Raw genomic sequence first — 27,267 nt, 5'->3', positions numbered from 1 at the left:
AAGAAATATGGCTTTCTAGATTTTCATTTTAACATTATATTTGGGAGGTGGTTAAGTATTTAGAATTTTTTGTATGATAAAAATGTCCATAAATACAAAGGTTTTATCATAAACTTTTTTTGTCAAATTATCGAAACCATGTTTATCCATAACCAAACAGAAATGGATCAATATATAAAAAGATTCAAAAATAAATCAAAATTGATCCTATATATATCTCGATATAGAGTAACTAATCAACAAAACTGATTCTCGATCATATATCTAAAAAAAAAAATGTGAGTCTCTTCTCATCTTCTCCACTAATACTTGTGGTTCGATTACCCTGCAATTTGATTACATCAAAGTACTTATATGAGACATGCATCACTATTTCTTAAACTTTGATTGTGTTACAAAATTGACCTATTATCTATAAACTCGGAAACAAAAAACATAATGTATATTCCTTACCTTTTAGTACTATATTTTTATTTTAAATATTTATTGCATGATTTAAGTTCTGGAAATATATCCATGCACCTTCTTTAACTTAATATATTGAGGTTCTAGATGAGAATTATATTGGTACAGATAGAAAAGGAAATTTAAAATTGGACCAATTTGGAAAAGTATAGATGATCTAAAGAATTGTATAACTTACCTCAGTTAAGTTTTGTGTTCTAATCATCCATGAGCTTTACACATGCCCATTCGTCCCCTCTTATAACGGGGTAGGAACCTATACATATATCAGACAACATATTGGAAGTATGTAATGGACACTCGCAAATAAATAGTTAACAAAAACAATATTTGAGAATAGAAACAAAATCATTGTAAAACTCTTTTAACATGGTTAAAATATGTAAGATTTTGGTGTTGTAAACATATCACTAACCATGCAAACTCGTATAATCCAATGTACCATCAGGTTTCATGCTCCAGAAAAATAATGCATCTCCCATCTTTGGTTTTATAGAGAGTCCATCTTTACCATGTGTAGGCAATTTCTTCCACCATGGCACAGAGCTGACGCATTGGTTCGCAGCCGGGAACACCGTCTCGCCCCCTTCTTCAATATTCAATATCCGACCTGCATTTGTATTGATCATTTTTCATTTTGCACCTCATGACCTGTCATTTGCCCCTACAAAGTCCTGACTTGGTGGTGGCCGCCCTTGTGCAAGGATCACACGAGTCCTACGCATTAGTCTAACCAAGTGACACAAAAATCTAGACCTTGTCGTTACATTCTTGCGAAGTGTGGTATCATATAAATTTTGATCTCCTCATGTGAGGTTTTGCAAGATTAATCAACTGCAAGCATTCTTTCTCTGACTGTTTAACAAAAAGCATGTTCAAACATATTGTTAAGAAATCGAACAATGAAGCAGCAAATACAAAAACGTATATAGTATATACTAGAAACATTCGAACATAATTTGAAGCTGAGATTGTAAGAACTTGCCAGGAAATTGTGGCAAATGAAAGCTCTAGGCTCCCAAGAAACGAACTGATCAACCCACGGACCCCTTCTATTATTCTTCCTCGTCCCATCATTAGAACAACAAAAAATTACCAAAATCAAAGCCAAAGCCAAAATCAAAAGCAAAATCAGAGTTGATGATACACATCCCACAAGAAATGAATCCAGAGAACGCATTTGAATTGGAACAATAATGTAGAAAGTTTGAGTCTTCAGTTGTGAGAAAATGAGAATGAGGAAGGATTTGCCGCTTTAATTCATATATTTGTATATGAAAAGTGAGTTGGGATTGTTGGGATTGCGTTTGTTGATTAAAAATTGATTAAGGAAGAATCTTAACCATATTAATTATTCCATAAATCTAATTAATTTATTAATTTAATTGGGGATAACAAATTAATGTTTATGTTTGAGTTTAAATATATGGGTTTGATTTAACAATTTTGTAACTACTTAATTAATTATTTGAGCACTTAAAAAATATAAAGAAATAATATTATATGAAATTATTAATTAAACTTGATGTAATTATTAATAGATTTAATAAAGTTGTTTTCAATTTAAAACATATGAAGTTCTAATAAATTTGTCTTCTTCCTAGATTTAATAAAGATAATTTTGTCCATTTATTCAATATAATTTAAAATTTTCTCAAAGTTTTGAATGCCTTATCATACATCCAATTTTCTTGTTAACTTTTAACTTTATTCCAAATTATTATACAATTCTTTTTATACTAACATTTATCTTTATTCCCAAGTAACATATACCTTATTTGAATATTTACTCCCTTTTATTTTTCTTGTAAAGTCATTTACCCTTGCATCTTCCCTTAGTATTCTATATATTGGTTTTCTTAAATTGCTCAGCTTTGATGCCTTGGAAATGCATTACATATGTTCGAACGAAAAGAATTAAACAAAGAGAAATTTTTTTAGTTCGGTAGAGAATTCAAACCTCTAACATTTGATCGAAAACATAGTCTAATGAACTATACTCAAACTTCCTTCCATTTGTGGATCTAAGATTTTGCATGAAAACTTATGAACTTCATCGAATAGGGCATTAATTGGAGCAATTTTGCTCGAACAAAACTTTAACTAACAATACCAATTGTAACACTTCCAATTTTCTAACATAACCCAGGGGACACCATTAAACTCCTCTAATTATAAGTCAATAAAAAAAAATCCTCAAAGTTCATCCAAATTCAAGTTGAATCAAAGTTTTTTGTTCATTTTCTTGATAATCAAAGTTTTAAAGGGGCTCTGGCCCCCACAGTATGCTCATGACACACCCTGAAGAGTTACCAATCCATCCTCTTCATCCTTTTAAGGAAAATTCATAATCACTCACCAAGAAACGCCAAATGTTGCTCCGTGCCTCTAGTTTGATTCATTAGACAGGCTTCTGGAATTTTCCATGAACCCACACCCTCTCCATGCTCTTTCCATTTCGGCGATTTGAGGACTTCACACAACAATATTCCAGCTCGAGCTGCAATGATAATCATGCTTTAATGTTAGTTGGGGCAGTATCGGTTATTTTCTCAACTAAATATAAACTTAATTAGGCCGACACCATCATCATCGTTATGAGCAGATGGGATATGAACCATAATAGATAGCTACATGTTAAACGTAATTGTCATTTCATTTATGCGTTGGTTTAAATCTTATTTCGTCCCTAACTTTGATACTTCTCAAAACAGAATAAGTACCTCAACAAAGCCTGCATTGGCAAAAAGATCTCTCAAGGTACTTAAGCAGAAGAAATAAGAACGTGTTCCATCTAATCTGACATACTCCCTGAATCCTACTCTTTGATCTTGTGCAAATCGAAGCATTGTCATATCATATAGACCTGCATTCCATTAAACCGAACATCAAATTAGACATGTTACATGTGCCTGGAAATTAGAACTTGGAAAAAGGAAGTTTACTTAAGAATTTAAAGCAAACCAATACGTCATCATTGGTCTGATCATAATCGATTACCATAATCCCGAAATAAGAGCAGGCCTCCAGGCTTCAAAACCATAAAGCATTCTCTGATTGATGCTGGCATCCTCTGGAGAGGCACTGCTGATAATGTAAATATCTGAAATAGCCAAAGAACATCATAACTGTCATTACCAAGATTCAAGAAGACATTAAAACTGAAAAAAGTTTGTTAGTGCTAGGCTACACCATACATTATTGGTTTTTCCCTTAGTGATGTTGGTCAAAAGAGTTGGAATCTAGTTCAATATCAAAACAATAGTTGCAGGACATGTAGGATTTTCGAAAGCACACCATCACCATTCATGCCTTAGAGCCTTTTAGCTTTTATTTTTGTTACTTCTTTTTTTGGAAATAAAAAATGTTCCACAATTAGGAATCAAAATTTGAAGCCTTTGATAAAATTAAAAATTATATTAATATACTAAAAGAGGTACGAACCAAAGTAATAAAATCAACCCCACCAATGCAACATCCACTTTCTTCTAATGCAAATGAACCAGTGGCCTGAGATCCATCATTCTCTGAAAACGTAGAGAAAGATGAATAAGATTGTAAAGAAAAGCAATAATCTTGAATGTTAATGAGTCTAAAGAGATAGATAAAATAACAACCTGGAGTAGTAAAACTCCGCTGCTGTTGGAAAGTGTTTCCACGGCATGAATTGCAGGCCAACCATGTTGGAAACTTACTAATAGAAAAGTCACAATAGAATGGATGGAATCGGTCTTTTAAAGATGCAAAGCCAGCATCATTTAAAATGTCTTTAGCTCTCTCAAGAGTTTCCGTGCTACAATCACAAGCATAGATGATGATGTTCTCATTCCCGCTACAAAGAAAGTAATCGTGTGTAAGGATAACGAATAGCTAGCAATAAGATCTACAACTCAATGGCATATTTAATTGTTCAAATTTATTCTATCTTTGACCATACAAATGCATTGCAAAGGCTGTGTTCTATTTCATATACTTTCTCCCACAAGATGCATTCATAACACCCAATAAAGTTTCATGAAGAAATATCTATGATTCAACTCTTGAACAGAGTTCGAAAAATGTATAGAATACACATCATTTCCATGGACTAGACCCTCAGTAAATGGCTCAACCTGGGCACTGCTATCATCATTGTTTTCCATAAGCGATAACTTTATTAATGAAATAGATTAACATCAATCTAAATGAGAATTTTGGACTTCTAACGAAATATGAAGAGTATATGGTGATATACAGATCTGAGCATATATCCTACCGATAATACAAAGGAGAACCTGCATAGAGTAGGGCGGATCATGCAGACTCAAAATCTCAAAAGGAAGTGAAGGATCAATTATCTCTCTTATAATGTGGCACCTCTCACTCCTAACTCATTGAAAATGGAACACGTTACAAGGTTACATTAAGGACCCTAAAACAAGCTACTGAACTTGACATAATTAAATCAAGAAGGGATATGGATTATGTTTGTCTTCGCCTTGTAAAGATGTTCCATTTCACCCCTGAATGAAAGCTAACCTAAACAACAATAGCATATCACATAGAAACATTGGCGAAATTTAAAGAGCAAAATAGAAAATGTGGAAACTTTAAGAGCGCCCATTCAATAACAGTTGTCTTTTTAGTCTTCTGTTCTAAAAGAATCCTCCAACTGACACTGCTTTTTCTCTACTTCCTAATTAATTTCAAGGATAATATTTTTGAATAATATCTCATATAAGCAAAAACAATGCAAACACAAACAGACTTATCAACTAAATTTCTAAAAAAAACAAAACAAAATTGATGAACATGACTAAGAAGTAATGCAGAGGAAAAGTAGAATACGTTGGAGGTTACCGCAAGATTGGAATAACGGTGCTTCCATTACCACAACCCACCTCCAAAACTTTACAATACTTCTTACAAGAAACTAGTTCAGGGAATTCCTTCAACAAATACCGCCTTTCCTGAACCCCAAATATAAAATACTCAAATCACAACCAAACTAAGAGAAACAGCAAAGTTAAGTTAGGTTGCTATGAATACAAAAAGTTCAAAATACTAAACGGAATCAAAACCTTGAAGAATTTGCCGGAGGAGTGACGGAGGTGAAAGCGGCTCCATGCGTTTGAATCGGCTTCTGGAGAAACTGACGGAACGGAATTGGAGGGCTCAAATGGAAGCAAATGGTATTGCAAATTCGGGTCGTTCTCAACCCGAATACGAAGATCATCCCATTGGAAATCTTTGGAGAAATATTCGGCAGCTTCCCCCATTCAATTCTTCGAAATTGAAGCCTCAAGATCAAACAATTCTCCAACAAATGTGCAAAGAAGAGAGAAAATCGATCAAATTCTGAAAGATTAAAATTTGCATGATGCTCCAATTTGTTATACTTATTTCTCTTTTTCTTTACTCTTTTAGCTAAATGGGTTATTGGCAATTGTTTTTTTTTTTTTTTCTATTCATTTTTTCACTTAGATTATAAGTTTAATAGTTCATATAAACTTTTGAAAATTGTTCCAATAGATTATTTGTTACATTTTTTACGAATATAATAAAATGAATCCAAATATTAATAGTTATTGTTTGCATATTTGATCATATTTATAATTTTTTTTGAGTAATTTTGTTATACAATCCATTTTTTTCAAAATAATTATTAATTAAAATTAAAATTTTAAGTTTCAAACTCTAACATTTCAAAATTTTAGGTTAGGAGATGTGTGGATTTTATATGTGTATCAAACACGAGTTTGATAGAAAATTTTAAAATATAAGAATTGTATTATAATTGAAAGTTCATTATATAATCGAACCATCAACTTTTCATTCATATTTATTAGAAAGTTTCCAAAAAAGTCATCGAATGTAGTATTGTTCCAAACTAAGCATGTTTAACTTTTAAGTTCTTATAATTAAATCATCGAAAAGAAATGTGCTTATTGTTGATATAGATAGACGTGTTACTGATTTATTTATGTTTTCACTTAAAAATGGAGTATTAGAGTTATAGTTTTGAAACTTCATAACCTAAATATACACAAATTTAAAAGTTAGGGATTAGATCTATAATTTAGTCCAAAAGTTATTTAACAAATAGAATCCAACTCATTTAAATTTATAATTCTTTTTTTTCAAACAACACTTGTTGTCCAACCGAACCTAAAGTTTTAAACTGAAATTTAAGACCATAGTAGAAAATTGGACCGGATAAAGGACTCAACATTGACCTAAGTCCAATTGTTTGATCCAAAAGACAATAAAGTCTAAGGGTACCTAAGACCAACGAATCTCTATAAATAAAGGTTTTACCCTAGATTGAAAAAATCGAAAATCAAATCTTTAAAGTGTTGAAGATCTAAAGATTGTACTATATTGAAGATTAAAGGCCTATAAGACAAGAACTTCTCTTAGATTTTTAAGTTACGAAGATTTGACAATCGAAGCTAAAAAAAGACAAACATGAATAAATAAATAACCCCTTCAACATTCAATAAATCATTTACTAGAGTTCGTACCGACTATATTGAAATAAAAATAAATTCAAAATTCATATCACATATTAAATTTCTTTGAAATTTTTGTGGAAGAACTATATTAATGTGTCCATAGGATAATTGAGCTAGAGTATTAACTAATCTATCCCCTTAGCACGTAAGCCCAGTGGCTCAATAACTAGTCAATTGATAGAGTTGGTTGGTCCAACCATTAGTCAAAAGTAATTGACAAATCCTTGAAGAATTTAATACATAGTGGACCTGTTTGACATTTTCTAAAATACATGAACACGCTAAGCACAAAATAAAAATATCTATACAAGGATCAAATCAAACATAGTTGATTTTATAACTAATATCAATCAATCTAGTGCAACCACGGTTGCACCCAATTAACATTTGACACATGTCAACTTTTCTTCTAGATTTAGGTGCAACCTTAGGAATAAGATGAAACAGCAAAGCCAACAGAAACCTTTGGTCATATATACTTTTGCCTTTTACAAAAAGGATATGCAGAAAAAGTCCATAGGACATAAATTTAAGTGCAAAAGTTGGATACACCTAGGAGAAATATATGGGATTTGCTCCCACAAATGGGATATTCACCATTTTCAAAGGACCTTTTACTTTTTAAGAGTAATCCTTAGAATGGGTTAATTATAAAAAAAAAAAAAGACTTGCTAAAAAGGCTGAGCAAGTCAATGAGGAGTTTTGTCATGTAAAAAGGGGCAAAAAGGGCTCACACAAAAGACAACTTTTCACCTTTAAACCTCTCTCTTAAAAGAAGTTGGATTTTCCTTTTTCCTTTTAGCAAAAACTAAAAACAAGAATGATACAATTCAATAATAACCAATTAAAGTGGCTCAAAGTTCAAACCATGTATGATAGTGATATGAAAAGCAAAAGGGGTGAGTTTGACATCTACTTATTGCAAATTATGAAATGGCTTGGTTTCTAATTGGAGGAAGAAAGTTTTGGGATTTTTCCTTTTCGTTGGATTACTGTCATCCTCCAATGAAACATGAAAGATTCTTATCTCATCAAATCATTAGTCACCTCATTTATTGTTTATGATAAAAGTAGTTTTATGTAACCCCCGTCAAGAATATTAAACTCAAAGATAGTTACACAACCTATATTATATAACATCATAAGTACTCTTTAAATCTTTTCATTCACATTCATGAGAGCTCCAACTTATTGTGTCCAGGTTTAGTGGATAAGAGGAAAGCTTATAAGGGTGTTTGGGGCAAACAACCGAGTTGTGAAATCAGTCCTTTAATTATGTAACATAAGAATTTAATGGAACATAAAGTTGATGTCTTTTAGCCGTAGGACTTGTGCCCCAACTTCAACTTTGTTGGCCAACATCCAAAAGAGATTTGTAGCATAAAGTCTGGAGTAAATTGTGTATAAAGTATTTCCCTTTACATATTGTAACAAAAAAATTTATGAATTAATCAAAGGGGCATTGTTCATCACTAGAAGATTACTTCAAGGAATTCTAAATCACCAGAGAGGTGCCTGTTTATATAATCAAATTGGAAATTGCAAACTGTAACAACTACAGCAAACGTGTTCATCTAAAAGAAAAACAGGAGAATTAGAATTAGACAGAGACTTAACAGCAAATACACCATGAAAGGTGGACGGATGGGTAAAAACTTGGGAAAGGAGAGAATAAAAATGCAAGATAGAAACTTCTAAAGAGTTTGTTATCACCTTTACAGTATGGTGCATACTACAACCGGAATTAGCTAACAAGGAGTGAAGAGAAGATTACTGCCATTGCAACTGTTGATATTGTACATTTATCTACGACAAACTTTGCAGTCCTGTTCCTGTCTCGTATGTTAGCTCTCAATCAGGAATCTGATCGTAATCTCCGTTTTCAGGAGAATGATGGCCTGTTCTTCCTACAAAAGAAAAGTTCCCAATATCATAATATCACTAGTTCAGAAAAAGTAAAAGGTGAAAGGAGAGTTTGTGTGCCTTTTTTTATACTAAAATCATACCTGACAAATCATAAGCAGTGTTTGTGGCATCCAGACCCGTCCTCCAATCCGTTGATCGTGGTGATGTCAGATTCACTCCCCGAGGCTGAAGCAAAAAATGACTCTCCCCAAGACCTTGGTGTTCATCATTTCCCCTTATTTGATTACCTCCAGAGTCAATGTTGGAGCCATAGCGTAGATTTGACATTGATGTCCCACCAATAGGTGAGGGCAACTTGACAGCAGATCCATCACCTTTACCACCACCAAATTCTTTCTTTGGGTCGATAACAAAGGTTCCAACAATAACCTGATGTGGACAGATCGGTATGAGAATGAACTAAACAAAAGAATAATATATCTAAAAGAACTCTTTAAGCCTACTAACTTAACAAAGTTACATGAATGCAATAAAACATTCGAGCATTAACTGAAACCTCCCACTCCCTATACAGTGGGCAACTGGACTTATTCAGTCTGTCTATTATCGTACCTGCACGGGTCCAGCAGCCTTCAATGGTCCACCAACTCCCCCTCCTATGATATGCCCTTCAGCACTTGACAGACATACACTAAGACCACCAGTCTTTCCTCCAAGGTCAGTTCGTACATAAGATCCGCATAATGAAACAATCTCAAAACGTCCCTAAGTACCATTACATAGAAAATAGTTAATATTATAATGCATAATTCATGAAAAGCAAATCTGTGGAGTTAAAAAGAAACACAGATGTCAAGATTTTCTTCAACGGCCCATAAAATATGTCAAGATTTCAATAAATTTATCCAGGATTGCTACAACGCATCATTCTCATTTTCTTTTCTTCCGCACACTGAGAAGGAAGAGATGCAATATCAAATGAGGAAAACAAAAATACCTCATATGCAATATTGCCTCCTGATGCGGCTGGCTGACGGAGAGATGCATTGGAGATCGAACCAGATGCAGAAAGGATACAAATTTCCCGCTTACATTGTTGCATAAACTGCATAATTTTCTGGCCCACATCCTATTCAATATGATCGTAGTGTGTGTTATGAGGGTAAAGAGGCCAAGGGATACCACCATAGCTCATCAAGCATATAATATAGAGTATACATGAGCCATTATTAAATGAAAATTGACAAGTAAACCTGTAAGAAGCAGAAATCAATAATGTGATTTTTTTTGTACAGAATCTGACAGATGGCAATGGAAGACAAAAGAATAAAAAATTCTTTTATATCTGCCAATTAAATACATAAGGTTTACTATAACTACGAGATTAACTAAATGACAAGAATTCCCAAAGCATATCCTTGTTATTCATGTCAACGTTTTTACTTCTTGACACAAGATATACTTCTAGCTGTTATGTAACCAACAATATTTTTCCATTGAGCACTAACCAAAAATCTATTGGATTAGTTCTCCCTTGGCAATGTTTTCTGATGCGGCCTGATTTCTGAAGAAATAGTACTTTTAATGGTATGGAGTAAAGGGATACACTAAAATTTGAACACATAGTTGAAGACTTCTCTCAAAGGCCTTCTGCAATATTTCTACTTCTCTGACTTTGACAAAATGAAAAGTTTATTTCTATCCATGATAATCCTCTCAGCTTCCGGGGGGGGTTTCTTATCCTCCTTCAGATTTTAGATTGCTTAATGCTCGGCAGCATAAGTTTAGAAGATGATAAGATCATTAGAGGCTTAGAGCCAGATTGTTACACAATGGCTTAACAAAAAAAATGCCTCCAACCTATTAAGTAAAATCAGACCCTCAAATCACTTGAGTAGAGAACCTTGATCCAGGGCCAAAGACTCTTCATCTCTCTACATTAAGGTTTCCAATGAAATTAACCCACCAGACCACCACAGCTCCACTTCCCTAAAACCCAAATCAGCAATTCTGAACGCTCATCTCCTTGTTATTGGAGAAAAACTTATGGAAAAGGAACAAAGAAAGACGGAGGAAAAAAGAGATTATTTTTTTAAGGGTTTTCTCAACTTGAATGCAGTTATCCATATAAAGAAGCAAACAACTATTTAACAACTACTACCAAGTTTCAAGTTACAGCATAAGAAAAGAAAATATAAAGATAAATAAAACAAGAAGACTTGATTTATAATTTGATTTTTATCCTTTATTTTAATGCAGACTTTCAAGTCTCCCTGTTATTCTGTCAGAAAACTAAAAACAACCAAAGTGGAGTTGCAGACTAGTTTGGCACTCTCTTATTCGGATATGTGAAGCATTTATTTCTGCCAAAAATATCCCATATGTGATACGCATAACTTACGAATATTTAAGAACAAAAGTCCAAAATTTCCTTTGTGCATAGGAGCACACATACTTGTGTGCCAGTGTGTGAGATGAGTAGTAAGAACAGATCCTCATCTTCAGGACGTCCTCAATTTTTTTTCATCTCCATCCATTATTTATATGGATTATCAACGTTAAGATTCTAATTGTGTATTTTCTTGTTTAAATTTCATTTTTGCTGCACTACAACACCTTTTATTTGAGACTCGGTAGAAAAGAGATTAGAAGAATTTTTTAAGAATGTACCTAAATAATTATTTTTCAATTCCCTAATATTCCAAATCATCATGTCTATAAAGAGTCCAACTAGGTATTATTGTTTTATCACTTTATGTAATCCCCTGTCAAGTTAAAAGAATTACCTGCACCAAGAGTTTATATTACTTTTCTTATTTTTCTGCACTCCAGAACTCCACAACCATTTTATGTTCTATGTATTCAATACTAGGACCAACTCCACTGCACTGCTAAGATGAGAAAACTCTTCTTTTTTTTCTGTCAATACCAAAGTCTTGACGAAAAAACAAAAAATCAAAGTCTAACAATGAATCTGGTGGATTTAAATCCAAGTGCATTACCCTTGGATAGCAAGTATAATATTAATAATAGTAAATAGCTCTCTTTAATCACAACTCCAATACCCCTAACAGTTTAGAAAGCTGAGTCCTCTTTGGCTTACTTTTAATAGAGTTTACTTTTGGTTTTTTGGGGGATGGAATACTTTTCATGAATCAAATCATAAATGCCCCCAAAACAAGAGAAAAGAAAAAAGAGGAGGAGTGAGACAGAGTGAGAAACAGAAAACCATCTTCAAAATCTCTACAAGTGAACATTATGACCCATCAGAATCTCTTAAGGCACACACTTTACTTTTAAATTAAAAGCAGTAAACATTAAAGCCTTCAAATAACATCAAAAACATAATAAGTAGAAACAAATTTGTCTATTATTTCAATACATAAACTATATCAAAAGGCAAGAGACAGGAAATCAAACTGAGAAACTATCAACTGTAAACAGATGTTTAAAAGAAATCTGCACCCACATACAAAATAAAATCCATTCGAAAATAGTATCCAAAATCATACAAATTTTCCTGAGATCCTTAATAATATTTGTGTCCTATTGCAGTACGATTACCATCATACTAGACATATCAATGCCAGGACTGCATAGATTAAGCCCCATATTCTTACACAAATCTAAGGAAATTGTAACTTAGTTTGTATTTCTTTATTGCAACCATCTCAAATGCATTAAATATATATGACCCACAATTTTTATCCATATCATTGTATGTGTATGTGAAAATGCTTGCACATGACATGCACTTCCAAATATATGAATATAAATGGAATCAAATCTTTGACAAGCTATGGAGAAGCATTACCTCACCAGCTGCAACATTAATAACATGTGGCGCAAAACCTTGGCCTGCATTACCTACATATCCAGTGAGAAGAACAAGTCCAAGTATGTAAGCAGATACACATAGCCATGAGTGAAATAAAAACAAAAAGTAAATGAAAAACTTTTTAATACATGTATATATTCCTGAAAAAACCCCAAATAAGCAATTTCCAAGACTGGAAATATGTTATTATAGAACATGAAAACATTAACATACATACAAATTAAAGATTCAATTTGCATCTATTATTCGGAAAAAAAAAAAAAAAAAGGGAAAAATCCAACTGTTCCCCTGGCCTTGTAAGTTTGAGTATTTGCATTTTTTTTTCTTTCTTCCCTTTTTCTTCTTTTTCTTTACAAGGTGGACAGAGTAACAAAAAGTTTCAAGTGGTAAACCCACACTCACATCAACCTCACAAAAACCCCCCCTAAAGTAAATTCACCGTCCTCCCAAAATATCAATTTTCAACTTTCAAGACAGCTTTCCAATTTGAAACAATTTCCCAAAATGGATAGCTACTAAAACCTTTGTCTAAAGTAATCCAACGTGAATAATTAAACAAATGAAAACTGTTCCTTATTTTCAGCATAAACGAAAACTGTTTCTTATAAAAATCATGGTGCAAGTGCAACAGAATTAGTGATCAATAAAGTCCGATTATTTACAAAAGCAAGAAGCAAAACCAAGCAATATATATCAGCCATGAACTCTAATCGTTCCAGAATTATGAACCTCTACCCAAATGACTGCATTACTATAAAAACCACTGCAACCTAAATTCAATACAATTTCCCATTAGTTAAACAATGTGTGTGTGGGGGTAAAAATCCGAACTTCCCATAATATAATGCTTAAATCAATCGAGTTAATGTTTGTTGCCAAATTCAGATACATTTTTCACAAGTTCCAAGTAGTTTCCAAAAACTATCATAAACCAAAAGTCATCACTAACCAAATTACAATACAGATTGAGAAAAGCCGCTAAAGGACTACAAGAGGAGTAGACAGGGCTTTTGAGAGTAGGGTTTAAAACAAAAACAAAGAAAGAAATTCCAAAAACGTAAACGAGAGAGAAACCAAAAGCAGAATAAACAGCGAAATTAAAAATTCAATTCCACAACCCAGAAATCAAAAAACAAAAAAACAACAACGAATTCCAAATTCCAAAACCCCAGAAAAATCCACAAAATTCCCAACAAGGGCAAAAAAAAAAAAAAATAATAATAATAATAAATTCCACAAATAAAACAGAAAAAGAAAACCCACCAAGTGCAGCCAACTGAGATTTCTTAGAAGGCGTTGAGAAGGAAGAAGAAGCGGAAACGGCATTAAGAGAAGAAGAAGAAGCGAGTTCCTTCTTGGCCTTAGAAGACGAAGAGTGAGACGAGGCCGTAGCAGCTTTCTTAGCCGCTAAAGCTTCCTCCGGTGTTCCGTACTTCCTCGGCCGACCTCTCTTCCGACGTGCGGGCTCAAGAGGAGAAGAAGAGACGGCGGCGGAAGGGACGGAGTGAGGGTATACAACATGAGGACCGGCGTCGGAGGAGGCAGCGGCGGCGGAGAGGTGGTGGGTAGGTGGAAGAAGGCCATTGGTCGGCGATGTGGTGGTGGGAGTTTGATGGTGGTGTTGATGGTGGTGGAAGTAGGAGCTGAGCTGGTTTTCATTGGGTTCCATTTCTTGAGATGAGAGAGAGAAAGAAAGAGAGAGAGAGAGAGAGAGAGAGAGAGAGAGAGAGCGTGTGTTTTGGAAATTAAAATTATTAAATATTTTTTTCCCTTTTTTTCAAAATTAAAAATATCAATTCCCCCTTTTTTTCCCTTTTTTTTTTTCCTTTTTCTTAAGTCTACTAATTATCCATATCTCTCATAAATAATAAATAAACAAATTCTTTTATTCATTTATTTATTTATTAAGATATAGTATGAGATTTTGACTCTTTTTTATATATATAATTGATGTCTTGAATTATATATTGTTTTCTTTTATTTTAATTCATTAACGTTTGTTGATTTGAACATTGAGTTATTTTTTATTCTTCCAGACAGTTTGTGAGTTTAAATTCTTGCCTTCTATGTTGTAATAATGTAATATTCTAAAACATAAATAAAAACAAAAACTTTTGAATTTTCTTTGTCACCCTAATTAGGGATGTTGTTGAAATTTTTACTACCCTCTTTCTTTTGTTTACATTAGGAAATAATTAACATTAAATTCATATGGACTAAATTGAAACCAACCCGAAAATGAATGAATCGGGCTCTTCCTTATTCTCTTCTAATTAATCATATATTGATTTTGATTTAAAAATCAATTGATTAATTTCAATAACTAGTATTAATATAATAAATTTTAGTAGTTAACATAGAACCAAGTTCATATAATAGAGAAATATAAGTTAGTTTTGTCAGTACATGCACATCTTTTCTTCTTCTTCTAAGTGTTTTTTATATTATCTTTCATTTAATGGATTAAGATTTTCAACTAACCATAATGTTCAAAATAAATGGTACGAAGATTTAATAAGTATTCTAGAATAAGATAAAAGTCAAAATTCGAACAAATAAGTGTTTTCTTTTTCATCAAACCTTGAGTTAGACGTAAGTCTTTGAGTCATAGAATTTTTGTCGTCAACTTTTTTATACTTATAATACATGTTTAATGATCATAATTCAATTCAATTATTAGTGATGTGCAAGAGTGATACTATTTGTGGACATAGATACAATTTGTCAAAACAAATATCTGGGTGGGTTACAACTACCAAACGAACTGATAAACAACAACGTTTAGGTCATCACAACTTGTCACTAATCTAAGGGATTACAGTTGTGTTTTATGAGACCTTCAAAGCTCATTCGTCCTTCCCATGCTTAGTAAGTAATTGCATACAATCAAGAAGGAAAGGATATTTATATTTGAATTTTCATTGCTTTAACTTAAAGTTGCCTCAATAATATATCTTTGAAGTTTTTTTTGAGTTTGGTTGAACTTAAATTAGTAGGTGGGTCCAACTCAAGAACAACTAAATTTACTTGCCAACTTTTTTGAATATATAACTTCAAAGCTAGATATAATGGGCACTAAAACTTTTGGGGTGCATAGGAATGTGACTAGCCCCCAAAGTCTAATTTGGAGGGTTGTGTCAAAAGTTTCACCTTTTCAAAAGCCAACTAGGCTGAGTAGGTTGGAACTGTTGCCCATAGAGAAAAGGACCAAACCAAAAATTTAGGACTACCTGCAAATCTAACAATAATTTAATAACATAGTATTAATAACTCATGGTTGAGTTTCCTACAAACTTAGCTCAGAATAGTCAGAAAAAAATAACTCCATAACAAGTAAAAGAGGTGACAAAGAAAGTACAAAATGAAGGTGGGAGAGAGTATCATTATAGTTTTTCTTTTTTAAGTGAGTGATATTTTGGGGAAAAAAATCTCCCACTACAGCAGCAATAGGAACAAGCAAACAATAAATCTAGAAACACTATAATTAACATGAAAAAACTCTCAAGGGAGAAAAAAGTACATACCAAAAATTTCTTCTTTGTGAAAATTTATTACAATCACACAAATGTCTCCGGGGGTTATGAAGTGTTTCAAGTTGAGATGATTAGAAATGAAAGGCAAGCTTCTTTTATACTATTTGGGGCTCATCAAGTCTTTGAAGACTTTTTCACATGTGGAGGAACTACTCTTCTAATGTTTCGCTAAAATCCAACATGAAGATTCGAATCCCGACCTTTTGGTCGAGAATATATACTTCAACACTTGAATTATGTTAGGTGGCCAATTGCTTCTATGTCTCCTCCTTTAAGCACTTTTAGGTAATGTTATATCAAACTTGCCCCCAAAAACTAAATTGTCAATAAGAAAATAGGGAACATATGGAAAACAAATTATTTGAGTAAAATATCCCTTTCACCAGTTCTTTGACACCAATATTTGGTATTGAAGACATGATTTCAATACCTAAAGTTTCTTTCAATTATCAAGTAGTAACAACGACAATTATATCCTTCAGAGCTAAGACTTCAACATTTGTCTTAATCTGGAACGGCACATCCAAAGCTTTAGCCTAAGCATCGCAAAATACCAGTTAATTTCCTAACCATAAATTCACAATTAATGATGATACTGGTTCGTCCTGCCAGCCAAAATGCATTGGGAAAGTAAAAGCTTTGATTAGCCTACAGAATGAATCGTAATGAAGACTTGATGAAATCTACAAGCTCTAACATTTATCAAAAAGTAAGATAAAATCACCATCTTGGTTGCAACCGAGAGGATCTAAGCTCGTGGGGTTAAAGAACTTTCAAAAGTCTTAGGAAGACCAATCTCATAGTTTTCCCTTGCTTTTCAAAGTTTATGAAGATTTTTAAATGGTTATGGACCAACACTAGTTGGAAAGATTTTTGGTTGGGTAAATATTTCCCTTTGTTCGGTTTTCTCATCTTTTATCTCTCTTCTTCTATGGATATCCACTTTTGCAGTTGTCTTATCTTTCTCTAAGAATTCCACTTCATAGAACTTAGTTTTAGGCGTCCTTGTTCGGAAGAAAAGCATTTGATGTCTTTGTTTGTTTTGAAATTGCATAGGATTCCCTTTTTTCGAGTCTAGAAATCTTGGTATCTAGATCACTATCCTATAGTAGATTTTATTTCTCTTTTGTGTGAACTTAGGATTGGCCCTCGTGTCCTCTTTTCTCCTCTTGCTTTGGAAGGTTAAAAATCTCAAGAAGTTCAAACTTTATGGTCGATCTGCCTATGGAAGGATTAAATGGTGTGTCTAATGCAAGTGTCCTTAGGATTTGGATCGCTGGTTGGAGAGACATGTTAGAATTAATGTTTAAATATGTGATAGTTTTTTCAAGACCTTTGGTGTACTTCCAACTTGTAAAAGATCTTACCGTTCAAATGTAATTGTTCTGGCTATTCTATAGAATACCTAGTAAGAGAAAAGAATCTTTTAGATGGGATGAGAGTTCTAGGGTAGGTGTGACCATCAGGAAGTTTTCCTAATTTTTTCTAACTTATGGAAAAATCAGCTTTGGTTAAAAATGTGAAAGAACAAGAAGCCATGAAAGACTCATTAAAAGAAGTGCCAGGCCAAACCCCAGGGGAAATGCGGATAAAAAAAATAATTGAACCCAACTCGTGGTAACCAAGAGCAATGATTTTTTCCTTTTAAATCTATGAATATCCAAACCAGCATCCACGAACCTCAACTATTCTCACAAGACAATTCACTTGGCTATACAACATTTGATTGTCGGAAAAACTCATATGATATATTATCCTTGGTATCACTATGGATTAAACTCATTCCCTCCGAGTTCTTTATTATGGTTAAGAAGTAATGAAATATTACAAAAGAAAAATGAAAGAGCCAAAGAGAAGCACTAAACAACACTAAATTCCACACATCCTTCCACGATCCAGCCGCCATCTATCAAAACACTCTCCCACTCCTTCCAGACAGATAAAGCACCCAAGGGCTACTAAAGAACATAACTCCTCCTCCAGAATAGACTTAAAAGTCCTAGAAATGCCTCCAAATTTGGGTGGAAAAATTTATTCAAATCCTCAGCTTTGCTCCCATAGAGAGAACACATGGATTATTTCCAGCTGCTTTGAGAGCCTCCCTTGTGTTTTTGGATTCTTCATTTTGCATAGTGGTTTTGTTTTTTTCAGTTGTAAAAGAAAAATAACCAAAGTAACGAAGAAAAAAAACCCCTCTCCTATCTATAACTGCCAAGATAAATCAAGGGAAAGTTCGTTGCTGTGTCTAAACGAGGTTTAAATAGGGATGGCAGTTTCTATGAAAAATGAAAGAAAAGAAAAACAAACTATTTACATAAAAACCACTAGAAAACAAAATTTATTACACTTGATTTTTCATAGTAAATATTTTGTCAATTTTTCTGTTTTTGACAATTTCCTATAACCTATCAAGATTAATGCAGCTTCTTTGAAAGATGGCAGTTTCAGCAACAAAGATTATCGTCAGTTACATTTTCAAATGAACATTGAAACATCACCACGCATACTAAAGTGAGAGTTTTCAACGCAAACATAGTCAAAAAATAAAAGGTAAAAAGATAGATACACACCTCATACAATCCAACTATTTAGCAAATATTTTCCTTTTTCCTCTTTAAACATGCATAGCGTAAGGTCTTCACATACCTTTAACGAATAAGATATCACATTTTTTTCTTGGCTACTATACAGAAAATCCATCAACCTCCTATGTGCAGTTCCATTCGTCCTTCATAGCTTATCATTCTCCTCCTCATCATCAGTGGTATCCTTAGTAGATGTTACAGTCATGTTATGTGAGCATTTAAGTTCTTCCAGCTGCAACAGAATATAGACCAATGAATTTCAAGAGACTGCACAATAGAAAAATAAGATAACAGTTCAAAATTGCACTAAGCAGATCAGGTAAGTGTTGGGTACTTAAGCACGTAGCTAATTTCAGGATATGCATTCAATTTCAATAAGTAGAAAGATCAACTAGTAGGGTCACGATATTGTACAGAGTTGGAAATTGAAATTCCAATTGCACGAAGCTAATTTCATAGCTTAATTAAAGAATTGATAATGTGATAGAACTTCCCAAGCGAGAACTGTCTATCTGCATTGATCTACATAATTCTCGATGTACAGAAAACTAACAGAACCATCCGAATTCTACAAGTACAAGCTCACCCCTATTGAATTAGCTTCATCTAGATTCCTAATTCCTGCCTCCTCCTTCTAGCATAAGTAAAACAAACTGGTGGTTTATCTTTGTCAACCCTATCAGGATGACTCTCAAGAGACAATATTAAAGCCATTTATTTTCATTTTCCTGTGCTGGTAGGTTCAACCATCTTTTTTTTTTACCTTCTCTCTGTTTTTTCTTTTCTTTTTCTTTTTCATTTTCCCTACTTTCAGCTTCTTTGCTTGTCCTTCAACATTTTAACTGCACAACTTGATCAACTAATCATGCTAGTTGATGTGGTAGACAATACATAAATATATAAGAAAGTACACTCTTGTGTCTTGTCATTTTTTAGTTTATTATTTTAAAAATATTTTGGAAGAAGTTAAGAAATATCTTCCAACAACCTAATTAAATGGTCACCTACAAAAGATCTAATTTATTATATTTTTTCTCTTCATGCTTAAGCCTGAGACCACTACATTTTTGTGTGTCTTATCATATCAAGTTACCACTTAACCCAAAAGTATAGACTCATAGTTTAGAATATATTTTACCCATTACACGTATTCTTAACAAGGAATAGCATCGAGTCAGATAACTTCAATTCGACACTACCTCTTTACAGGTTTCCTTGTGTGTAGCTAGAAGCTCATCATACTTGACTTGCAAATCTGCCATCTCAGATTGTAACTTCTCATATTCAGCTTTAGATGGACCCCCAAGTCTTTGTTGAATAAATCTGTCAGATAAAAAGGAAAAAGAAAGTCTATCAACGGTTACTTCCAATGGGAATTTGCTATTATGAACTCCTAGGAAAGTTTTGTATAATTTTATTATCTTGAATAAAATTATCCGTTTCAAATTTTCTTTATTTAAGAAAGAAAGAAAGAAAAAGAAAACTATATTTTTTGACATATCAAATTACAAGCAAAAGTAAACGATAACTTTCATAAGAAACCTCTTGTTGACAATATTTATCTCTAACATAACAACGCCTTGTAGTTTATTAGACCTATAAATACATACATTTTTGGAATACTTAAAAAATTGCTTTTGTAGTTTTCTTCACGACTTTCTATGAAATTTGAAAAACGAAACTAATCCAATTACGTGTCAATCAGACCCAAATTTCGGATAAGGAATCGTGATATTATCTATCAGTAACTGATAAATGGATATGAAATTGAAATAAAAGAAGCGTTAAGGGGGCAAAATAAGATTTAAACGCAGTTGAAATAACTTTGTTTTGACAGCTTGTAACTGAGATTTGATATGCTTGAAAATAAAACAAACAGGATTCAGGAAAGACATTATCCTCAATGAAAAACCAGCTAGCAGCAAAATTAAATAGCTACAACCACGGTTAACCTCAACTATTGATCTCCGACAATCACTGCAGCAAGCAAAGCATAAGAACGTGATCAAACCCAAAACAAAAAGAAAGAACTTACTCGAGAGCAGAGGAAGGCTTGTCATTTTGCTCATACAATGCAACCAGAACTTCAACCCAGTAAAAGAAATGCAAAATAGAAAACGTATCAAAATTCGAATGCATAGATAAAGTGGTAGAATTCTCAAGAAAAAGAAAAACAGAGAGCGAAGAAGCTGAGAAATGGCGATAAACAACCTTTGGTGAGAGCATCAACAATGCCATTAGACTCCAAATACTTTCTGAAAGCTTCCTTCTTTGCTTCTTTTTCCTAAATCGCAGAAAAGGGGTTGGAATTATAACAAAGATGAAGCGATTCAACAAATGGGGTTGTCAATTTCCATAGAAAGAAACGAAAAGAGGAATAACTCGGAATAAGTTGAGAACAAAAATGGGAAAATAGATCTGACCTCTTTGTGTCCCATTGAGAAGAAATGGGGGTTCCTCCTTCACAGTTGCTTGCTGGTTGGGGGTTCGATTTGATGATTGTTTGATGGAATCCGTCCCCATTGCCGCAAGAATATTGGTTTCGGGGCCTGCATATGTCTGAGTTTTGACCCGCACAGCGGCTGCCATTGATTCCCTTGGGCCATGATGGTGAGTTTCAGCTTCATCATAGCCCAAAACATTACTGAATTGTTTACATATGCTGGGAATTTCCTAAATTGAATGGTTTCCTCACACTATTGATACTACTACTTTCATTAACTGCGTCACAAATTTATAAAGAAAACATTGCAATTTGCACGGTTTGATCTAGGTCATGGCCGAATTTTCAAACTCAACAATGCATTTGACACCATTATTCTTAGTTCATCCCTTAAGTGTTTCTTTTTTTTTTCCATTTATTTATACAGAAACGACTATGAATGAATTCTTACCTTATTTCTTTTGTCCTTTTAATTTTGTTTGTAAATTATATATTGCTAATTATCGATAGATAAGCTTCTCGAGTTTATGGTTTGAAAAACAAGAGTCGTAGCATTTTCAATTATTTGCTTACTAAATAACTATATTTAGTATCTTTTAAAATTAAAATTTTAGGTTGTAGACTACAATTAATACAATTAATACGAATGAAAAGTGACTCCTTGAGATAGGGTGCGACCCTTTATTATTAATATGTTGACACCAATTGATTTCATTAATGTGTCAATTGGATACATCTATTTTAAGTAGAAGTTATTAACTCTTGGAATGTATCTTATGTTCATGTGTTATATATGAAAGAACAACAAAATAAAATAATTATACATGATCCAAGTTTAGGAAGAGTATAAGAAAATTTATAGAACCTTTTTTGAAGATTCTCTCATCGATGTGGCGTTGAGTCTCTCTATTTTAATACTTTAGTTACTATTAGGAGCGACCAATTTAGCTAAGCACACAAAGAAACGAGCTCCAATCTCCACTTACACTTTTATTTAGATGATTGATGGAGATATTTGTGAACATACATACCTACTGTTGTGCATAGCAATAGGAGTATCAAAGACATTTCTAACACTTGTGGTTGTATGATGACAGTCCTCCATCAACTCACTTACTTCTTGATTGACATTTATCCTTTGAAACGTGTACTCTATGTCCTTTATCAATATCTTTTTGACTTACATTCGCACTTGTGCTTTTAAGACTTGCCATGGGCCAATCCCGGCAAGATCTAATCCAAAAGAAGTGGTTAGAGGTGAAACAATACATTTTTATTTTTTCTGTGTATGCGATTATGACTTCAATGAATATGTAAATGTAAAAACAGTAAAAGAAAAATAATTATTATTATTGCATTATTTATTCACAATAACAAGATATTATAGTACAAATTTCTTCTCTTTTACTTAAAGAATGATAATACGAAAACACTAAAATAAAAAATGAGCTTCTACCCTTTTTTTTCCATCAAATACTACTTTTGATTTATTAATTTTAAAAGAAAATTTAGTGTTTTTCTTTGTATTTTTTCTCCCTCCCTCATCCCAATCTTCAACTTCTAGGACCCCTAATCTGAATACTTATTGGACCCCAACCCTAAGTTAAGAATATTGAAAGAGAACATCTAGCACAAACATATTTTGCGAGAACAAACAACCATGTCTTTGCAAGAATAAACACATTTCATGAGAACAAACGACCAAGTCTTTGCTGATTTAAATAATCCAAATGTAACTTAAACAAACCCTCCATAGACTATTTAATGTAGATTGAATCACATATTTCTCAAGTAAAATCTAGCTTTTGAGAGTGTATTCTCAAAAAATTCAACTGCACAAGGGTTTCTTTTGATAAAAATATATACATATATGATAATAAAAGCACCAATAAACGGATAAGCTTATACAATTAACAAGGTAACTCCTAGCTTTTCAAAAGGGCTAGACTCTACCAAATTTCCTACCATGGGAATTCCACAAAATACTTCACTTTCCTCTCAACCCAAACCCTCTATTTATAACTTAAACCATAACCAACAAAACACCAGTTACAGCTGCTTCTCTATGTACAAATCCTCTCAGCAATTGAATTGGTCAACATTCATGTCGGTTTCAGATCTCTCACAGCAGCGGCAAATATCTAACAAGACACGAACGGCTCATTAATTACGTGTAGCAATTAATAATGGCATCACAAATAAGAATCCAAAACTGTCTTAGAACGAGGAATGATTTCTGTTAATAGGACTCTTAAAATGTTGAAACGTCCTTCCTCTAACATTAACGAGGATGCCATACGGCACATGGACAATCTTGCAAACAGTAATACATTCTTCAGTTTAATGGAAAGGTATCAGACTGTTTTAAAGATACCCAAGTTGGAGGTGGAAGAAGCAATGAACTATTCAAGACTAGTCTAGATTTAGTAACAAGCTATAGCGTTTGACAATATATTTAAGAACATACTGTAAGGATTATCTACTGATACACAATAATTAATCATCTTTTCATTAGTACGATTAGAATATCTATGATTTAAATCCTATTATGCCCCTAAACCCAAGTTATATCAATTTGTAACATCTTTGAAAATGAAGAGCTAATTATGGTCAGTTTATTTGTTCACGGCTCCTTTTCATTTAAAGTATTAACAGTTGTTAAAAAAAACGCATACCTTGGAAGGAGCTCTACTTTGCTGCTGTCGTTGTGCAAAAAGTCCCTGAGATCGAACATGGTAGCCACTAGTTTGTTCTTGGATATTTCCTCGTGAAACCTTGTCTTGACGGAAGTGGGAAGATTGAAATTGATCTCTTCCCAAGAATTCAGTTCTGGATTTACTTCCCATTCCAACTTCGATATTTCCTCGTGAAACATTGTCTTGACGGAAGTTGGAAGATTGAAATTGATCTCCTCCCAAGAATTCAGTTCTGGATTTACTTCCCATTCCAACTTCGAAATTTCCTCGTGAAACATTGTCTTGACGGAAGTTGGAAGATTGAAATTGATCTCCTCCCAAGAATTCAGTTCTGGATTTACTTCCCATTCCAAAATCAGACGAAGTCTGGGGGTCCTGGTACTTTCTCGTAAACTGAGTAGCGGCTGCTCGAGCACCAGCTATCGCAGCATTGAGTTTAGATGACTTATCCACTTCAGATCCAGATCCTTTAGTCTCGGGAGAACATGAAGATACAGATCCTGGCTTCAAGGAGAAGGGATCTCTAGGATCTGGAAGTTGAAACTTTACAGGCAGTGGGCATTTAACACGGGTGAGACCTCTAACTGCTGCTTCAAATATCTGACGAAATACAACTGACTTTATAACATACGGAAACACACAAAATAAGCAATAAGAAGAGAATCAAAACAAAATTAACATCCCTACCCTCTTTTCTAAGTTATAAACACCCTGGAAACCGCGCATCTCAAATGGAATCAGCAATTTCTGAGAAAAAAAATGTCATTCGGTAAACTATTAATCCAAAATGTGATTTTCTGTTCAAATCAGTGCACACCTGTGGTTGTTCACAGAGCCAGCAGAAATCAGTTTGAGCTTCTACTCTAACCTGCGTTCAAATAAAATAGGTATACTTTAGTTAGCTTTAAAAAAAAAAAGGAAAAAAAGAATTAAGATATCTCATAAACTAAGGTATGCATAAGAAAAACTATGCTACCCACCCCTTCAGGTACTTTATCCCAGTTTTTCAGTTCTTCACCACGAACACAGCCAACGACTTCAACACACCCTGAATGAACAAATGTGTAAGAAATAATTATGGTGTTACTTTAATGATAAACTCCAAGCAATAACTTAAATATTTCAGACGCTGGAATATTGAAATAGAGCCAGAAAAGAGAGCCAACAAAAACATGAACCAGTAAGCAACACACAAGTAATATATCATGAAAAACCATCGAATTAAATACCTAAAAGCCTTGAAACAGGATAATGTTCTGGAAACTTAAGATCAGTAATTCCATCCAAAGCATAAAGTTCTCTATAGAAATCCTCCATTGCTTTGATTGTAGAATCCTCAGGAACCTTACTCGCAGCATGAATCCAAAGACGGCCTTCAGATATCAAATTCATAATTTAGAACAATCATTACTGGACCATATTCACAAAGAAAAGGTTAATTAACAAAAGATACACCACTACAAAAAAATAAAGAAGACAACTAAAATAGGACACTCACAAACATACAATGTTCAACAATGTTTGTTATTTTAGTTTCAAATCCTTTTCATAGCGTAAAATCTCACATGGATCATCTGCAATTCACCTATATTAAAAATAAAATGAAAAACGTATATGGCGTAATAAACTAACATTATTTTCCGGGGGGAAAAAACCCTTCTCATATGAAGTCTTCATTTAGTTTTTCACTCTATAAAAGCTCTAGAAATTATAGCCAAATATCTGAAATACTACGAAAGTTTTATAACTAAAGCTTCTAAGTTCTGACAAAAAATGTTAAAAGGAAGAAATTAAATTTATTTGAAAAGCCCCCAATAAAATATTCTTAAATAAGCATGGTTTTCAGAAACAGAAAATCAAAGACAACAAAAACGCTAATTCCCAACCAATCATGCATCTGATCCAGAATCAAACAAATGACAAACAATAAAGTAACTACAAACCCACGATTACCCAATTCTACTATCATTTTGTCTGCTTATCCCAACATTCAAACAAATTAAACAGAGCCTGGCGCCGAAAAAAAAAAGATTTCCAAGAAGAACGTGGGATTTCGAGAGGAAGGAACCTCTAAGCGGTGCAGGCCAAGACCTGCCCTCGATGCGTTTGATTCCGTAGACAAGCAAAGAAGCCCATGGCTGATGCATTGTCAAACATGGATTCGAAAAATTCCCAGAATTTCTTCCTTTCATCATATCTCTAGTTTGCAAAAAAAAAAAAAAAATCAAATCGTGCACTAGAATTTCTTCACGCTGAGTGATGGAGAGAACTGGGTACCCAACTAAAATTGAAACGAATGGCGGGAGGTTTGTGAAGATGTGAAGTATGTCACAGCGGGAAAGGATGAGAATCAAAAGGAAAAATTTCCCAAATTTGAAATGGAAACTAGGGTTCGTCCAAATCAAGCTACATATGGAATATGAACTTAGGATAATTACTCTTCATAACTTTATAATTGATTTCGAAAATTTTGTCTTAATTGTATAAATAATCAAATTTTAATGATTGTTTTAATTAATAAAATAAAATAGCCTAAAAACTTTGTTCCAATATTCTTGAAAATTTAGTTAATGAAAATAACGTTCACGATGGGACTCGAACCCACAATCTCCCGCTCCGGAGGCGAGCGCCTTATCCATTAGGCCACGCGAACCCTTTTTGTTAAGGGAATCTTCAAAACAATATGTAATTAAAAACTAAGATAACATCTACCATTGTTATTCAAAAGTACAATACAACAAAAAGAATCCTTTCATATCAAACAACCACCTTGTGACAAACACTTTTTTTTTTGTATTTCATAAGAAAGTGATGCAATAGTTTTTTTCTTTCTATTTCTTAGTATAAATTGGATGTATTCGGAGAAAACCAACCAAATATTGGTTTAGACCATATATTTACCGGTAAGCCCAATGAAAACTATCGATATAAATACGCTCTTCAACTAAATTATTCTTTTATTAGGTTACTTTATAATGGTCTATGTATATTTTTTGTTTAGAAAAAAATGTTTTTGTTTAGAAAGTTGTGAAAAAAACAAAATAATAATAAATTGTCACATTGCAATTTATTAGAAATAAAATGAATGTGGTTTTAATTTAAAGTTAAAAGGTAAAAAACAAAATCAAAACAAAGTGGAGAGTTAAAATAAAAACTTAGAAGAAAAAATAAAACGCAAGAAATGGAGACCCAAATTGATAATAACATTATCAAAATATAACTATCGATTAGTCTTGTTCTTCGTTGTAAGTTGGTTTTAATTTATTTAGGGGTAAAATCGATTGATTTAGTTTGATTTTTGGTTGACTCCAAAACGGACAATCACCCGTAATGTTAGTTGACGAACT

The 27,267-nt window shown here is 33.2% G+C and overlaps 4 protein-coding genes, 1 long non-coding RNA gene and 1 other non-coding gene across 9 annotated transcripts; all 6 read right to left on the bottom strand.

Moving 5' to 3' along the window:
* Window positions 1-83: 83 nt before the first annotated feature.
* LOC116401963 lies at window positions 84-1,320 on the bottom strand. Its single transcript, XR_004214288.1, has 3 exons — window positions 881-1,320; window positions 644-721; window positions 84-325 (listed from the first exon to the last, which is right to left on the bottom strand). It is a non-coding gene; the product is annotated as an uncharacterized LOC116401963 (long non-coding RNA).
* Window positions 1,321-2,517: 1,197 nt separating this feature from the next.
* On the bottom strand, window positions 2,518-5,854 carry LOC101221617 (tRNA N(3)-methylcytidine methyltransferase METTL6). Its single transcript, XM_011650432.2, has 7 exons — window positions 5,526-5,854; window positions 5,305-5,414; window positions 4,083-4,297; window positions 3,910-3,992; window positions 3,466-3,568; window positions 3,189-3,331; window positions 2,518-2,965 (listed from the first exon to the last, which is right to left on the bottom strand). The coding sequence occupies exons 1-7, from the start codon at window positions 5,721-5,723 to the stop codon at window positions 2,867-2,869; spliced, it is 951 nt and encodes a 316-aa protein (XP_011648734.1). The 5' UTR covers window positions 5,724-5,854; the 3' UTR covers window positions 2,518-2,866.
* Window positions 5,855-8,387: 2,533 nt separating this feature from the next.
* LOC101221844 (AT-hook motif nuclear-localized protein 14) lies at window positions 8,388-14,410 on the bottom strand. Its single transcript, XM_004139344.3, has 6 exons — window positions 13,927-14,410; window positions 12,640-12,692; window positions 9,823-9,954; window positions 9,438-9,590; window positions 8,966-9,254; window positions 8,388-8,866 (listed from the first exon to the last, which is right to left on the bottom strand). Exons 1-6 carry the CDS (start codon window positions 14,330-14,332, stop codon window positions 8,811-8,813), a joined length of 1,089 nt encoding a protein of 362 aa, XP_004139392.1. The 5' UTR covers window positions 14,333-14,410; the 3' UTR covers window positions 8,388-8,810.
* A 4,210-nt stretch (window positions 14,411-18,620) lies between these two features.
* LOC101207089 (c-Myc-binding protein homolog) lies at window positions 18,621-21,696 on the bottom strand. 2 transcript variants are annotated; one of them, XM_031880885.1, is made up of 5 exons: window positions 21,205-21,696; window positions 20,993-21,065; window positions 20,817-20,865; window positions 19,981-20,104; window positions 18,621-19,048 (listed from the first exon to the last, which is right to left on the bottom strand). In XM_031880885.1, the coding sequence occupies exons 1-5, from the start codon at window positions 21,217-21,219 to the stop codon at window positions 18,983-18,985; spliced, it is 327 nt and encodes a 108-aa protein (XP_031736745.1). In that variant the 5' UTR covers window positions 21,220-21,696; the 3' UTR covers window positions 18,621-18,982. The 2 variants fall into 2 exon arrangements, with proteins under 2 accessions (XP_031736745.1, XP_004139253.1); XM_004139205.3 differs by having other exon boundaries at window positions 18,621-19,013; window positions 21,205-21,695.
* Window positions 21,697-22,907: 1,211 nt separating this feature from the next.
* LOC101222080 lies at window positions 22,908-26,363 on the bottom strand. Of its 3 annotated transcripts, none has more exons than XM_031881491.1 (8): window positions 25,989-26,363; window positions 25,150-25,293; window positions 24,901-24,968; window positions 24,738-24,788; window positions 24,608-24,667; window positions 24,232-24,520; window positions 23,900-24,132; window positions 22,908-23,365 (listed from the first exon to the last, which is right to left on the bottom strand). In XM_031881491.1, exons 1-8 carry the CDS (start codon window positions 26,113-26,115, stop codon window positions 23,327-23,329), a joined length of 1,011 nt encoding a protein of 336 aa, XP_031737351.1. In that variant the 5' UTR covers window positions 26,116-26,363; the 3' UTR covers window positions 22,908-23,326. The 3 variants fall into 3 exon arrangements, with proteins under 3 accessions (XP_031737351.1, XP_031737350.1, XP_004139393.2); XM_031881490.1 differs by having other exon boundaries at window positions 23,900-24,520; window positions 25,989-26,119; window positions 26,203-26,361; XM_004139345.3 differs by having other exon boundaries at window positions 23,900-24,520; window positions 25,989-26,362.
* Window positions 26,364-26,500: 137 nt separating this feature from the next.
* On the bottom strand, window positions 26,501-26,573 carry TRNAR-CCG. The gene has a single exon. It is a non-coding gene; the product is annotated as a tRNA-Arg (tRNA).
* Between the last annotated feature and the right edge of the window lie 694 nt (window positions 26,574-27,267).

This window comes from Cucumis sativus, chromosome 2 (genome assembly GCF_000004075.3).
Source record: "Cucumis sativus cultivar 9930 chromosome 2, Cucumber_9930_V3, whole genome shotgun sequence".
Classification (NCBI taxonomy): domain Eukaryota; kingdom Viridiplantae; phylum Streptophyta; class Magnoliopsida; order Cucurbitales; family Cucurbitaceae; genus Cucumis; species Cucumis sativus.
Note: the sequence above shows the minus strand (reverse complement) of the source record. Positions and strands in the feature narration are given on the sequence as shown.